Here is a 16,250-nt window from a genome sequence, read left to right as displayed (position 1 = left end):
CTCCAGCTTCTTCTGCCCTTTTGAATGTGAATTTTAGGGGTGAGGAGTGGTGGGGGAATTATTTGGACTTTGTAGTTTGCTAGGCATGGTATAAGAAATATCTCTGAAATAGATGCAAACTTTGAAAAGACTCCTTAATTTATATGGGAACCTGCAGCTTCTTGGTCGATCTTTGGATCATATTAAAAACAAAAAACAAAAACAAAAGTGTTTCACATCTAGCTTCAATATGCTGTTCCCTTTTTCTTCTATTGCAGAGCCTTAGTTTTGTTCCTTTAACTGTGGATTGTTTTGTTCCTTTACCTGTGGATTGATTCAGAGTGTTTGAGGCTGTCTTTGCACTTAATTGTGAAAATCCTTAGGGATTTGGAGGTGTAAGCCACTAGATCCCAGCACATTATGTTAGTTGTGTGCTGGTCAGAACAATATTGCTCAGAGTGTAGTCATACAGGTCTTGCAGCTCTAAGAGATGCAGCTGTTCTGTACACCAAAAGCCCACAAGTTTCTGTGTAATACCTGAACACTTAAGGCTGTATCTTGATTTAGTATGAGTAGTTCAACATGAACTTCATGTTTGAAATAGCCTTGATTAGCTGCATCAAGTAGAATTGCATTTTTAAGAAAAAGCTTCTAGGTTTTTTTTTTTAAATAATATAGACATGAATTACTGTTCTTTGGTTTTTTTGTAGATTAAACACTGTTGAAGAGCGCTCATTTTATGTTCCCCTAAGGCACAGGTACCACTGGGTTTTATCTGTGCAGCAGATGGTACTTCATTGGATTCCTTCACCCAATGATTTTCTATGAAAATGCAGCTTTTCCCTGTTTGTATTTGGCTTAAGACATTAAATGATGAGCTTTACTTCTGCTTGTGTATTGACAGTAGCTGAGCAGGTAGTTCACTGAAAAGGCTCACACTGGTAATTTTTCTAATACATATGAAATTGTATTTATGTGAACCATGGAGGCTGGGCTGGACAGGATTAGTAGTACCATGCAGGGCAGGAATCTCTCCACTGAAAAAGCAGAAAGATCCTACAAAGATAAAGGATATTTAAAGGAGAGAGTAGTAAGAAAGAAAGCCTTCCCTGCAGGTCAGATGTTTCAAACTGCTGAGAATGTTTGTGTTGTGAATGGTTCAGACTTAGCCTTGAATTACTGTAGTTGCTGCAGATTTTTGTGGTCATGGACAGTATCAATAGAAAGTGCAAAACAAGAAACAAATGATACTTCTACAGTTCCTGGCAGACTTGTGCTGGAATTGCAGGTCCAGAATATATTGCTTTAAAGTACATATTTTAATTTGACTGCATCCAAAAGAGTATATACAAACATTTAGTGCAGACTGGCATTGCCTTTAACTGCTTACATTCTTCATTAGCTTTAACATTTTCCTTTTTTCTTACATTCTTTATGAAAGCTTAGTGAAAACTCACTTCTGCTTATGTGTGAAGCTCTTCAGGGTAGCTGAAATCTTTTTGCATTTGAAGCTTGGTGGTAACTATCAAAGGGATTTTAGGATGACTGTTCTTAATCATTATTGATAGTTCTCTCTTGCAAATCTTTATCTTGTAGTCACAAATGTACTTAGTTAAAATCTTCCTGTGTTAGCAGACTGCTTATTCTGCAGGTGTAAAAGAACTGGGGGTTTTTGTTTGTTTGTTTTTTTTTTTTTGTTCTTAGAGGTGTTTTTTCAGAGTAGCATTTTACCTGACCAGAAATGTGAGCTGTGCTCTCAGGGTGTTTTATAAAAATGCCTATACATAATGAATGTTCAGGTAATTTTGCAGAGGTGTTATGCCAGCCCTGTCAGGATAATATGAAGGCCAATTTATTAGCATGCAAATATATTGTCCCACACAACATTTCTATTGTCGTGAGTTCAATAGTTTGTTGTGGTAGGTACTCTGAACAATTTTTGGTTTTGTACTGTTAAAGTAAATTTTAATAGATTTCTTAGTCTCCAGTAGCAGAATTTGTTCCATATAGAAGAGCTATCCAGGTGCATGTCACTGCAGTTGGTAAATGACTGCTGAGGCAGTGGAACTGTCATTATGGCATTACAGCAGTACATCTGTGACTTTGCACCTCTTGGAATGATGCAGTATCTGCACTAGCAGATGCATTGTTTTCCAAAACACTGATTTCAAACCCTGGTCAATAAAACACCAAGCATTGAATATCACTTCTGGGACTTAGGTTAGTTTTTGTCAGGAGTTCCCTTCCTTTGAGTGGTGGCCATTGATTGCCAGTGTTATAATAGACAATAAAATTTCCCAAATGATGGCCAGACAGATCTGTGCCTAGTGAAACCTGGCACAATATGTTCATAGTGTGAATGAATGACCTAGTTCTTTAAATACCTCTTCTGTAATTGGTAGCTGAAGTAGAATTACATGCTTAAATGCAGAATGAATCATAAATCAGTGATTATTTCAGACAGATTTCTTACAAATCGGCATGTTTTTAATCTGCTCCCCTAAAATTCCTTAGTTACAGCTACAGTTTATATTGTCAAACAGTAAGGCCTATGATACCAACAGATATTACTTACATTAAGGGTTTTGATATGCACCTTCAGTTTCTATTACTCTTGCTTGTTAAAATTTAAGATCAATATTGTGGCAGATGTCGGCACTACATTGTCATTTAACAAGTACCATGTAAACTGCTTTAAAGTAATAAGATTCTGCCTTTTTTTCTGGAAAAAAATATTTAGGGCAGAGGAAGCTTGCCTATCCCTGTCAGCCTTTAGGTACAAGACTGGATTTGAAAACTGTAGCAAGGCAGCTTATTGGTCTCTTTTTTGATGTGGGTAGCTTTGTCTAGGTCTGCGCTTTTCCACAATGCATTCATTGAGTTTTACACCTTTATATGTGTTGAACTTGGAAGTGTTTGATGGAAAGAAGAGCAACATGTGAATATGTGACTTCATGAATAGTATCTGGGGTATCAGTTTTGTGAACAGCCTCATGAGATGAATGTAGAACTGTCACATAAAACAGCAGGGACATTATCAGCTGATAGCACAGAAAGGAAGATGGTGCTCAAGTATTTCCAAGTGAATTACTGCTTACAATCTTCCTATTGGTGTGCTATGGGATGAAGTAAACCTCATCTGCTGATAATTTTGGATTTTTTTTGCCTATTCATTAAAGATTGCTATTGGAATGTTCCTGACAAAAAGTCAATGCCATTATTCACTCATCTTGCTGGGGTAAAAAAGGAGTGCAGCAGCCCTGCAGTGCAGATGGTCTCTGCTATAGAAATTATCCTTCAGTTTTGCTCTGTAAAGGTGCTGGTGCTTGAAGGGCCTGTGGGATACAGCACTGGGCTTTTGTTCACTGCTTCTGTCTCTTACTGTGCAAGGAGTTTAGTGGATGCTTGGCTGTAGAGTGTATGTAGAGTTAACTGACTTTAGATGTGAGTTTTGAGTGTTAGTTTTTATAGGCCTCTAAATTTAAAGTGTGTTTGAAGATGTTCAGTTCTTTTGAGTCAGATAAGAGTATCTGCTGCTTTTCCCAGACTGAGTTTTTTAGCCTTGTTTCTGTAGTACCAAAAGCTTATATTTGAGAATCTGTAGCAAGTCCTTTTCGTAACTTCATGTGTAGCTGGTAGGTGCTCTGTTTACAAGAATAGGTGGATATTTATGGTGGCTTATATAATGTAGGCTGAGATTTTGAGACTTGAGAATTGTAATGTGGATGTGGAGAGATTCCAGGAGAGGACTTAGTCTCACTTCTGTGCTGCTTCTGGTTATGTTTAGCTGTGTCAGAGTGGTGTTTGTGCTGTGCTGTCAGTTGGAATTGTATGCTTAGGCTGAGTAGTGTAAAAAGTGATTCAATGAAAGCAAAAGGAACTTAAACTTTTCAAAGTGAACAGTAAAATAGTGAAACTGTTCTGAATAGGTTTAACTTAACATCTGCTGTTTGAATAGGTACCAGACATGGCGGGCTACCCTCACATCCGTTACATTTCATCGGGATTGGATGGAACATCATTCAGAGGCCCTTTCAGGGGCAATTTTGAGGTTTGTAAGAGAATAAAACTAGATATATGTCAAAATGTGTCATGAGGGAATATGGGGAGGGTGTATGATAGAGCTAGTTCTGTACATAGATGGAAAATAATCATAAAGAAAATATCCTTTACTTACAGAGTGCCCTTACCATAGTAGAGTGGGACAAAAGCAAATTGCAAAGTTGGTCAGGAAAAGGTGCCCTGGACATGCAGGTTAGGTGGCAGTGACCTGACAGTACATCTTGCTCTGCCCACCAGCCATCAGTAGGACTGAGTAGGACATTCTGGGAGAAGGCAGGGCTGTCTCTGAGTAACTGTGCCAGGATCCTCCAAGTGAGGCTGAATCTTGGCCATGCTAACAGTGCTGTCCTGTTGAATAGTGCAGGAATTGAAATGGAATGAAGGAAAAAAGCCAGGAGAACATAAAAGGTATCAGATGCAGAGAGTTAATGACCTAGTCCACTGAAAATCTCTACAGTGACATCTCATGGTTCTAATAAACTTATTGCTGGAGAAGAATAAATCAGTCATTGTATTTCAACTTAAGCAACTTTATTTTTTCCTCTTCAGACCCTTAATGACTGTTAGAAAGCAAATATTTACATAGCATGTTTTAATTGCCTTTTTCCTCATTAGACACAGAAGTATGTGTGAACATACTGATAGCAATTCCTATCTGACAAACACTCATTTTTTTTGTCATAAAATAGTATTTCCCTAGAACTTTAAATACCAGACTGTGTTGTGTGGGTTTTTCTACAGAAGCCCATCACTTTTCCCACACAACATACTCTTTTTGGCTTTGCCCATGTTTAATTAAGTTGGGAAATAAGAGTTTGTCATTCTAAAAATGGGTTAGAATAAAATTAATACTTCCTCAATGTAGTTGAAAGAATAGTTTTTAAACTGTTTATTCCTTCATGGTTTTTAGGAGCTGATTCACTTGGAGGAACGACTAGGCAATGTTAATCGTGGAGCAACACAGGGAACTATAGAAAGATGCACATATCCACATAAATACAAAAAGGTGAGGATTTCTCAAATTGTGCCCTGTCTGTAATATTTGTTTGAACTTGTAATGTGAATGGTTAGTTTAAGCCTGCAGAAACATCAACTTCAAAGAGGGCATGTTTTCTGTATCTTGAAATTTCAAGGATTGTAAACAAAGCTTACAGTGCCACTTGTTTCACAAGGAAAATTTAAAATTAGTTCCTTAGATAAAGAGCTACTGTGATGTGATAAACAGGAGTGCTTTGATATGATTAACTTGTCCAGTATTTATGAGCAGCCTTGTGAGTAGTGAAATAACTGCTGGTAATAGCAAATAACAGACTTCAGTGATAGCTCACAAACTAAAGCTTTGTTTGCAGTAAACACTTCACAGTGCTTACCTGCTTGGTATATATCAATTTAACCTTTACTGGGAAGACTGGAACACCAAGAGGTTTTGAACTGGGGTACAGACTTCTGGTAACTGGGGTTGTCTTTCAGTTGGAGTTCAGCCTATGATAAGATACAATCCTATCCACGTGACACTGTTTTTTCATACTTGATAAAGAGTGACAAGACACTAGGTTGAAAGGATTTTTGTTTGCCTCTACATGAATGAAATTAAGATATTTAAACATGGAGAATAACTAAAAGGACTGGTTGCAGGACTGGTTCGAGTAGACTTTTGTAATTAACAATAGTTAAATCTGAAATGTCCTGGGTTTTGCTCCAAGTGCTGGTTCATTTTGATTCAAATACATTTTAATAAGTATTAAAAATGTTTTCAAAGAAATATGTGTTGAATATGTATCAAAAACAGATTTTTCTCAGTTTGTCAATAATGTCATCTCTACTAACAAGGTAACAACTGATTGGTTCTCACAGAGGAAACTGCACTGCAAACAAGATGGGGAGGAAGGAACAGAAGAAGACACAGAGGAAAAGTGCACCATCTGTTTGTCTATATTGGAGGAAGGTGAAGATGTCAGGTAAATAACACTGAATATAATGTTAATGTTCTGGCTTTGGCACCATACTTGAATCTGGTGCCCTGCTTTGCAGTACTGCTTAGGTTAACAGTTACAGTTTACTACTGCATTGAACTAATACAGTACAACAAGTTGCACTTTAAAATGCACATTGTTCAGTCTGTATTGTCATTAGGTAGAGTGTGGGTTATTCCATAATTTGACTGTCTCTGTTATAACATGAGCCCAAGCTGATGCCCTGAATTAATCAGGACTGTCAGTGTTTCTGGAGTAATGCTACTTAAACTGCAGCAGGTTTAAATCAGGCTAATATGGCAGAAGCCAGCTGATGCTTGACTTCATTGCCCATATCCATTTCTTTGGAACTAGACAGAATGCATGTGCAACTGGAAAGGCTATGAAACCTGGGAAAACAGAAAGAGCAGACCTCAGTAGCAAAGCCCACACTGTTTTTTTCCCAATGGGGTTGTTGATATGGAAATGCTTTATTAACACTGATGTTTCTGTGTTCTGATGACAGGCGCCTTCCCTGTATGCACCTTTTCCACCAAGTATGTGTAGATCAGTGGTTGATTACTAACAAGAAGTGCCCCATTTGCAGAGTGGACATTGAGGCTCAGCTGCCTAGTGAAAGTTGACACTGCTTTCCAGAACTCTTGTCCTCCCTGTCACTCCCTCTCATCCTTGCTGGTACTGCAGTCAACCAAAGATGGCATGACTTACCTGCGCAGATTTGGAAGCATTGAACCCAGAGTGCTGGCTCTGCTATATGGTACAACCAATGCTAGACCTACAGTTTATGTAGAAGACAGTTGAGTTTCAGTGTATTTATAAATTTGTTTTGTTTTACATTTTTTTCTTTAAATTCATTACTGTATTTTTGCATGGTTCCTTGTATTGCATTTGTTTGCACATATTATGGGCTTTGTGACCCCAGACTTGCAGGCAAGATTAGCTGCTTTAGTAAGTAGAATTGTGTGGTCTCTTTTTTGGTTTGTTTTATGTAGTATCAAGCTTTGAAAGTATGATTTCACTCATTACTAACCTTAAATTCCTTAATTTAATCGATCATATATATTTTAGTTGAAATGTATAAAGATCATCTAGAAAAGGATAATATTATGTATTGAGACATTCCTTAATTAGGAAAAAATGGCTGCTGTATATTTACAAGATCAGTTATGAGTCAAATAACATCCTTAATACTGGGAACAGAATATGAATTATATTCAGTTTGACTGATACATATAGCATACTCATCACCAGAGTTTTTGTCTGATCAGATTTTTGTGTTCGTTTTAAAAATTTCAGCACAATGCAGATATATTTGAATGTCAATATTAAACATTTAGACTGCTGTTCAGATTGTATTTATCATTTTCTTCTGTGTCTAGAAATTTGAATCCCTAACTTAAATATATGCTGCTGTGAAACAGCTCTTAGTGAACACTAAATGTTGATTTCAGTTAGCTGGATTGTAGATACTTGCAGACTGAAAGAGTTATTAGGGACATGGAAAAAGAGCTTAGAATCTGTTTGGTCTTCTGCTAACTTAAGTTGAAGTATCTGCGCACATTGAGGGTTGGTTTTTTTGGGAATTTTTTTTTTTTGCTATGTTTTTGTTTATTTGTTTGGGTTTTGTTGGTTTGTGTTTTTTTAAAATATAAAACCATTCAATAAGGACTTAAAGCTGCAGGGTTTTTGTTTGGGTTTATATACGTGAATTCATAGAATTTCTAAGGATTCCAGGCTTGTCTTGGGATTTTTATTAGATTTAAAGTTAATAAAGTTAGCTAAATCCACTTGTCTCTTGTTTTTATTTTTCATTAGTAAGTTGAAAGCCTGTAAAATTCCTGTAGAAACTGAGACACAAATTATGTGGTTCCCTAGTTTTTGCCTTGATCATAGATTCCCTCTTTATAAATTACCAACAGTCCATCACTGATTGAAATATTTTCTATAGTTAAGATTTGCTGCATAATATAGTATATAGAATTAAGTTATAATGTACAAACATTTTGCCTTTGAAGGAGGTTTTAGTCCATATCAGGATTCCAGTTGCTCATCAACATTCTTTCACATCTAATAGATTATAATTTATTTAAATGTGCTCAGCATTGCAAAGTGCAAATGTGCAAAATCATCGAGACAGCATTACTGTCACTTTGGAAAAGATGTTCCTTGGGGATCATATATGAACATGCCAATTAGCTTGCATTAAGCCACCTGCTTTGTAAGTGGATTGAATAATAAATACCTTCAGTTCCTTGTCTTTGTCTCTCATGATCAGATTACATGTAAAACTGTTTACAGTAAACCTAGAAGATAAATTCTTATGTTTACACTAAAAAATCCATTTATGAATATTACCTTATCGAATTTGATGCCTGTTTCTGTATGGTTAAAGCTGCTTCCCTTTTATTTGATTTTTTTTTTTACCTGTTAGTAGTAGCATTTGCGAGTACAGTGTCTATTGCTGGCAACAAACTTCACACCTCTGGCACTGAGGCTTTAAACAGAGAAATTTTATTCCAGCATGTGTGATAAATGGACCTGTTCAAGCTTAATGGCATTGCTGAAACTGAACTTAAAACCACTGCGCTTGTATAATGGGGGATATGGGAGAGAGGCAACAGGTTGAACTGCTTCAAAACGTGACTTGGGTTTATGCTAAAGCTTCTTGAACATTCTGGAAACTGAAAGTGACTGCATAGTTGAAGCTGCATTAATCTGTTCACTGCAAAGAATGAATAAAAGTAACTGGAAGGACTGAACAGACACATTGTGTTTTCTAGTGACTGTTGAAAAGAAGTTAATTGACCACTAATGCTTCAAGACTGATGATACTCATTTCTAAAAGTTTCCAAGAAGGTACTTGAGAGATATGGGAAAGAACCCCAGGGCCTCTGAAGTTACTGAGACCCTGGGTGTGTGATAGAATCTATTTTGGCTTCCTTACAGGACAGAGAAGCACAGGTTTGGGGGGATTTTTTTTTTCTTTTTAAGGAAATATTTTATGGGTCTAATTTGAGTGCCTGGTACTAGAGGTATTTTAGTGATCCATGAATTGATTTGTTATATAATAGCTACTGATACTGTCTTGCTTTTAAATGTATGCATAACGTTGTAATGTGATGCTGAACACTTAGGTATTTGTCAGGAATCACAGTGTTCTGATCTTAATGCTATTGCAGGGGCTAAAAAGCTGCAGCTTAATTCTGTTCCGGAAGGTTGTGACTTAACCATAGTTTAAGGGAAGGAAAAGGAATAGGCGTCTCATTTTGAAAATTTCCACCACTTACTGTGCTTTATATGCTTAGATGCATTGCCTTAAGTTTTCTGCAGCATCTTTAAAGATAAGATTCTCAACAGTATGCATCAAATTACTTTTCATATAAAATTCCATTGTCAAAAGAAATCCTTTTGTATGCAATAAATAAAATGTTAGACTGGTATCATTCAAAATCTGTTTCTTTTGCAATTTTTTCCCCCTTCCCTTGTCTTGCTCTTGGAGTCTTGATCCGTAAACATTTTCGTTTACACGTATTACTGCAGGTACTGCCTAAGAAGAAACTGTTAGTGAAGGATCAGCGTTCAGCTGAAGTAAATTATCCTGCTAAATGGGAACCTTGGAATTCAGTGCTTATTTTAAGAGTGCAATTCCGGAGAAGAATTGCAAGTAAACTTTTCTGTTGGTTTAGACCACGTTGAAGTTCCTGAATCTCGGGACTCGTTATTGAACCTTCGGCTGCCTGTCGCGAGCGGGGAGCGCCCGCGGGGAGGCGTTTGGGGCCGTTCGGGCGCGGTGCCGGTACCGGTGCGGTTCGGGTTAAACCCCACCGGAGCCTGAGGGAGCCGCTGCGCCCTCCGCACCGGAAGCCGCTGCAGCCCTTTCCTGCTGGAGCGGGGCCTGTGCAGACGGACCAATCGGACGCGTGCATTGTACGAAGTTGTCCAATAGTAGGGCAGGGCAGTGTTTAAATGGACCCGCGGCAGCGTGAGAGAGCGGCCGCTAGTTTAGCTGGAGAGCGGAGCCTTTCTGTGCGGAGCGGCAACAGTGGCCCCCCTGTGTTCGTGTCCATGGCGCTGCAGGTGACACGCCGTGCCCCTGTGAGTACCCCTGTGAGGGCGGCGGGTGGACCGGGTGGGCGACAGAGGAGCAGCCGGGGCGAGGAGTGGGGAGAGAGGTGGGCGACAGAGGGCCCCGCCGGTGTTTGCCCTCAGGCGGCGCGGGGGCCGCGGCCTGGCCGGCGGGGGTCGGGGGACGGCCCTCAGGCCGGCGGGGGTCCGAGGGCGGCCCTCAGGCCGGCGGGGTCGGGGAGCGGCCATCAGGCCGGCGGGGGTCCGAGGGCGGCCCTCAGGCCGGCGGGGTCGGGGAGCGGCCCTCAGGCCGGCGGGGGTCGGGGGGCGGCCCTCAGGCCGGCGGGGGTCCGAGGGCGACCCTCAAGGCGGCGGGGTCGGGGAGCGGCCCTCAGGCCGGCGGGGGTCGGGGGGCGGCCCTCAGGCCGGCGGGGTCGGGGAGCGGCCCTCAGGCCGGCGGGGGTCCGAGGGCGGCCCTCAGGCCGGCGGGGTCGGGGAGCGGCCCTCAGGCCGGCGGGGGTCCGAGGGCGACCCTCAAGGCGGCGGGGTCGGGGAGCGGCCCTCAGGCCGGCGGGGGTCGGGGGGCGGCCCTCAGGCCGGCGGGGGTCGTGGGGCGGCCCTCAGGCCGGTGGGGGTCCGGGGGCGGCCCTCAGGCCGATGGGGATTAGGGAGCGGCCCTCAGGCCGATGGGGGTCGGGGGGCGGCCCTCAGGCCGATGGGGATTAGGGAGCGGCCCTCAGGCCGGTGGGGGTCGGGGAGCGGCCCTCAGGCCGGTGGGGGTCGGGGAGCGGCCCTCAGGCCGATGGGGGTCGGGGAGCGGCCCTCAGGCTAGCCGGTTTCCCCCCGTACCTCGGCGGGTAGGGCGGCGGCCGGGCCGAGCTGCGGCCCAGCGCTGGGAGGGGACCCGGTTCCTGCAGCGCGGGCGCTGCCCCCGCCTCGGGCTGGCCTTGGCCGCCCGCGCCTCCCCCGCAGAACAGCGGGGAACGTGGGAGTGGGAAAACTAAAGCTGCCCTAGGGGGAGGCGTAGGCAGGGACTGCAGGAGCCTCGCTTCTGTGGCGATTGTCTAATGGGTTAAAGTGAACTCCACGAAAAAAACTGAAGCCTGGTGGTTTAATTGCTGTCCGTAACAAAGAATATTAGTTTTTGCGTGTGCAGCACAGCTTTTCAATTCATACGGTATGTGTTTAACCAGGAATTTGCTTTATGCATCCTCTGGGGGGCGCTTCTAGAGTTACAAAGTGCAAATGTGAGAGCTTTTAACTGCAGGTGAGCACTCTGACCTTAAAAAGTATGAGATAGGGTGCATTGCCTACTTTTACAGCACCGTTTTGAAGCACAGTGCTCTGAACCTAGAGAGGAGACTTCTTCCTCTAAATATATGTATATATGTGACTGGCTAAGAAGTAAAAGCTGGTTGAGTAATGCATAGTAGGTACAGTGGTGGTAAGTCTGTAATGGAGTCAGGCATTGGAAAGTTGTTGGTCTCTGAGTCTTAAACTTTTGCAATTTTATCATTTTAGATCCGTAGAGGGACGGAGAATGCTGTGCCTGACCTTAGAAGTAAAGCAAAAACTCAAGTGACTGGCAAAAGGTCTGCTTTGGAGGAAATAGGAAATAAGTTTGCAACAAGAGGAACACGCATATCTAAGGTAAAGGAACATTTGAAATCTCTATACAGGGAGAAGTTGGATTGTTGCCCTGTACTAATAATAAATGTTTTCACTACAGAAAACAGAATGCCTCAAAACATCTCCAAAGCCTGTGAAAGCATCTAGCAAGGTGACAAATGGAACTGTACTGCCTAAAGCTCCAGCTGCTGTAAATGAAGCAAACAAAGAAACTGATGTTCCAAAGGTAGGAACTGATGATACTGTTCTTTAATTTGATTTGCAACTTTGAGCTCTACCTTCACAATAGTTTATCTGTGGCTCTATCTCATTCCCCTGCTGAAGAAACAAAGTCTCTGTACTGAGGTTTTGGTTTAATGCATGTTGTAGTTAAGCATAATGCATGATGTTCAAGTGGCAGCATGAGCTGCTGAAGTACTGGATGAAGTTTCTGCTTTAGCTGGCAATTACTGGAAGATGTTGGAATTCTGTGTTTGTATAATATCACTGGAAACTTGCTGTGCTGGAGCCCAAGCTTCCATCTAAAGAAGTTGTGTTAGTGACGGGTGAAACATGGAAACAAAGGAACAGTGAAACTTACACAGTGGACCCGTGTTAACAGATGTGATCTGTTCCTTAGGCTCTGTCTCCTGTCCCTATGGATGTGTCCATGCAGGAGGAGGATTTGTGCCAGGCCTTCTCTGATGTGCTGCTCAACAACATTGAAGACATCGATGCCGAGGACTCGGAGAACCCCCAGCTGTGTAGTGACTACGTGAAAGACATCTACCTGTACCTGAGGGAGCTCGAGGTAGGGTGCCCCAGGGCTGTCCTGGTGTCTCGGGGGGTTGCCTGGCTGCTCACCCACCCCCTGTGTGTCCCCCCAGCTGCAGCAGTCTGTCCGTCCGCACTACCTGGACGGGAGGACGATCAACGGGCGCATGCGCGCCATCCTGGTGGACTGGCTGGTGCAGGTGCACTCGAGGTTCCGCCTCCTGCAGGAGACCCTCTACATGTGTGTGGCCATCATGGATCGCTTCCTGCAGGTGAGATCTCCCCCAGGCCGTGCTCGGCAATTACTCACTTGCTACGGTTGTCAAGGAGTTCAGGATTTAACTTTTCTTTAGAAATCACATGATCAGGAGGATCTGCTCTGTGTGTAAGAGCTGTGACAGTGCAGCACCTTAACTCAGGCTGCTGCCTTCTTTGAGCCTTACAGTCACCTTTGCCTAGACTGAAAACCTCATTCATCATTCTAAACTGATAAATATGAATCTGATTATCTAGAGTTTGACACTTCAAGGCCTGCATTTTGAATGTCTGTGTTGCAGAATCATCCAGTACCTCGCAAGAAGCTTCAGCTGGTGGGCGTAACAGCGATGCTTGTAGCTTCAAAATATGAAGAGATCTTGTCTCCTGATGTAGGAGACTTTGTTTATATTACTGACAATTCCTACACCAGTAATGAAATTAGAGAAATGGAAATGATTATTCTTAAAGAATTAAACTTTGACCTGGGGCGACCTCTTCCAATTCACTTCTTAAGAAGAGCATCAAAAGCTGGGGAGGTGGGTACTTGTATTATTATCCACTATCCAGCACTTCCCTCTATTGGTAAAGCCTGTAAGGATTGCTTCTAGTGTTTTTATCATGTGACCTTTCCTCCTCCAGCTTAAATGCTGGATGAAGCAATGCTCAGCTCTGAAACTCCACCGTGTGGCCTAACACGGCAATGTCACTGTGGCAGCCAGTAGTATTTCACCTTTCTATTCACTGATGCCCGTGTTCAGCCTTAGTGGCAGTAATTTTACTGTTAAACTAAGAAGCCTTGCTTTTACTCTTTTTAATCCTGGTGATCAGGGTACTTATTAGTAAAACACTAGCAGTGTTGCAGTTCTTTGTAACTTCTGGTTGTAAATATTGTGTTATTTAAGAATCAAAAGATAAGCTTTCTCTTGGACCCAACCCTTTCTTTCTCCACCTCAGTAATTATATTCAAGTGACTGTCTGCACTTGAGGTGGGTGTCAGTTACCTCAGCAGACCACTGGGTAACTCAAGTTTCTCCCTAAGTCATTTTACACCTCCCCTCCCTAGTCTGCTTTACAGAGGGAGCATTAGTGTCCCTAATTGGGCACAGCTGTACCTGATACTGCAGATTTCTGTTAAAATTCCTCCCTTGACTTTGTGTCTAAATTCCAAATGGCTGCTGGTCTTGATTTTGCGAGGAATGTCTGTTAAAAGGATGGTCCCTTAACTGTAGTAAAGATTTTGCTATTTTTGTTTTGTTCTTTGAACACAATAAGCAATTCTGAGTGATGATGCTAAAGTGAAGTGAAACTGTGGATTAACAAGCTCTCACCCTGCTAGGCCGATGCCAAGCAACACACTCTGGCAAAGTACCTGATGGAGCTGACCCTGGTAGACTATGACATGGTGCACCACCGGCCCTCAGAGATTGCAGCTGCTGCCCTGTGCCTGTCTCAGAGGGTTCTGGGACCCACCAAATGGGTGAGCACTTTAATCAAACTTGTTCTTCACTCAGTAGAATCCAGCTAATAAAAAAGTACTTTAAAAATCGTGTTTAGTTGGTGACAGTGCTGGTGCTGGAATGATGGGTGGGCAGCCTGATGCATAGTGGCAGGTAGAATAAGGAATGTACCAGTAAAAACTCACAATCCTTTTCTCTGTGAATACTGGGGTACAAAAGGGTTTTCTCATGAAAGCTTTGAGTTACTGAAGCTACACTGTAAAAGCAGATTTTCATAATTCTTGCAGTACATGTAGCACAATGAAGTTATGGACCATGAGTCGTGAGTTATAATTCAGCTGGTAGTTGCTTTTTTATCCTGTGCTCACTCTAAAAGCATGGTCTGTGAAATTGATGTGTACAGACTTCTGCCCATCAGATGACTCTGGATCTGTCATTTCAACTGACAGCTACAGTTTCCAGCACTTGAGGCTCAGCTGTGAGCTCGGGGTGTTTGCTGCCTGAAGTGATTGTGTCTCAAGCAGCAATTCCTCCCTCACAAATCTCAAGTTTGTGACCATTTTGCTGCAGGGTACAAAGCAGCAGTACTACACTGGCTATGCAGAAGATGGCCTTGTGATGACCATGAAACATATGGCCAAGAATGTAGTCAAAGTGAATGAGAAGTTAACAAAATACACGGTAAATATAACTATTTAAATCCTTTCTCTAATGTTATCAAAATGATCTTTGCTGCATATGATAGCTCCTTAGGTAAATACTCTGTATGTTATCTTAAAGCATAAGCTGCTCTGACAAGCCTAGAAGAGGCTTTTGCATTAATGTTAACAGCAACACCTTTTAGACAAATTGCGCTCTTGTTACTTTGCAAAATGCTTCAGTGCCAGCCTTGTTTGTTTGCTTGTTTTTCAAGTAGGCAGGCAAGCTGCCCCAAAATTACCTGCCTGAGTATCAATGGTGTATGCATGAAACTTTTGTATCTCTGTTCTCTTCAGGCTATCAAGAACAAGTATGCAAGCAGCAAACTACTGACCATCAGCACCATCCCTCAGCTGAACAGTGCGGTCATCAAGGATCTGGCTGCATCGCTGCTGTGAAGCCCTGGGCAGCCAGGGCTGATGGGGTTTGCACTTTGTCTCCTGCTTTTGTACATAGCGTTCCAGCTCCCACAGACACTTCCGACTCACACTGAAGGTGACGTTTTAATTTGCTTTGTAATACAGCTTTCTATCTAAAAATAAAACTCCTTTCTTTTAAATATTGAGTGTGACTCTTTAAGGTACAACCTACGTATTTGCAATCTAATGTCCAAGTGGAACATTTGACTAAATAGGTGATTGTTACAACTTGCAGTTAAATGGGCTTGATTATTCTCTGTGGTTGTTTCCAGAGAGAATCTCCAAGCTTTATATATTGCACTATATTTATTAACTTATTTCACTCTTAAGATAGAGGAGGCAGACAGGTTTTTTTGTTGTACCTTAAAGAACACTAAATATGTACTTTTTTCAGTGCCTTGTTTCAAGAAAGCATACTGGAATTTATTTCTTTTTTTTGGAGTTAGCCATCTTCAAGTGTGGGGAAAGATGTAGGCTATCTTTAACAGGTATTACCCTTGTAAATCTTTGTGTTTCTCTGTGTGCTTAACAAAGGGAGTGAAGGTAGAAGAACTGGAAGTCTCCTGTAATGCTAGCAGCTGTGCAGGGAATACAGATGTGGAACTGTGGGCATGAAATCTTTTGAAAGCAGCTCACCCTTGAAACCTCCACTTCCTGACAAGAACCCTGTTAGGTTTTTCATTATCTATTTGCTTGCCCACATCCTTTTCCCCCTGCTTCTCCAATAAGCCTCTGTACCTGGGATTGTAGAGTCAAACCCAGCATAAGGCAGTGCTTGTCACTTCCTTGGCACTTTGCTTGCTTTTGTCTGTGTTTCTAATCTAAGTGTCAGCATCTTTTTGTATGCCCAGGGAATACAAGCATATAAGTAATGCAACTTTTCTGCCCCAATGCCTCATGTATGTCTATTTGTTAAAATAATCTTGTATAAGTAATGTTAAAATAGACCTTTTGAT

The 16,250-nt window shown here is 42.1% G+C and overlaps 2 protein-coding genes across 10 annotated transcripts in view; both read left to right on the top strand.

Annotated features, from left to right (window-relative positions):
- RNF111 (ring finger protein 111) overlaps positions 1-7,801 on the top strand; it is a 52,646-nt gene extending 44,845 nt beyond the window's left edge. For 5 of the 9 annotated variants that reach the window (XM_063169582.1, XM_063169581.1, XM_063169583.1 and 2 more), the window contains 4 exons: positions 3,938-4,030; positions 4,952-5,047; positions 5,872-5,999; positions 6,520-7,801. In XM_063169582.1, the coding sequence (XP_063025652.1) occupies positions 3,938-4,030; positions 4,952-5,047; positions 5,872-5,999; positions 6,520-6,637 (435 nt within the window). In that variant the 3' untranslated portion in view covers positions 6,638-7,801. The remainder of the gene's footprint in view (positions 1-3,937; positions 4,031-4,951; positions 5,048-5,871; positions 6,000-6,519) is intronic. The other 4 variants (XM_063169578.1, XM_063169577.1, XM_063169580.1 and 1 more) reach the window with 3 other exon arrangements.
- Positions 7,802-9,994: 2,193 nt separating this feature from the next.
- CCNB2 (cyclin B2) lies at positions 9,995-15,434 on the top strand. Its single transcript, XM_063169214.1, has 9 exons — positions 9,995-10,109; positions 11,601-11,729; positions 11,809-11,934; positions 12,328-12,498; positions 12,575-12,733; positions 13,019-13,255; positions 14,056-14,196; positions 14,747-14,857; positions 15,172-15,434. The coding sequence occupies exons 1-9, from the start codon at positions 10,080-10,082 to the stop codon at positions 15,271-15,273; spliced, it is 1,206 nt and encodes a 401-aa protein (XP_063025284.1). The 5' UTR covers positions 9,995-10,079; the 3' UTR covers positions 15,274-15,434.
- The last annotated feature ends 816 nt before the right edge of the window (positions 15,435-16,250 follow it).

The sequence above is a fragment of the Melospiza melodia genome, chromosome 15 (assembly GCF_035770615.1).
Source record: "Melospiza melodia melodia isolate bMelMel2 chromosome 15, bMelMel2.pri, whole genome shotgun sequence".
NCBI classification, from domain to species: domain Eukaryota; kingdom Metazoa; phylum Chordata; class Aves; order Passeriformes; family Passerellidae; genus Melospiza; species Melospiza melodia.
Note: the sequence above shows the minus strand (reverse complement) of the source record. Positions and strands in the feature narration are given on the sequence as shown.

Excerpts from the sequence above, each read along its gene's own strand:
- CCNB2 (XM_063169214.1), top strand. The coding sequence starts at position 10,080 with ATGGCGCTGCAGGTGACACGCCGTGCCCCT. Across the intron at positions 11,730-11,808 it reads GAGGAACACGCATATCTAAG|AAAACAGAATGCCTCAAAAC; the intron begins GTAAAGGAACAT and ends TTTTCACTACAG. Across the intron at positions 13,256-14,055 it reads GAGCATCAAAAGCTGGGGAG|GCCGATGCCAAGCAACACAC; the intron begins GTGGGTACTTGT and ends TCACCCTGCTAG.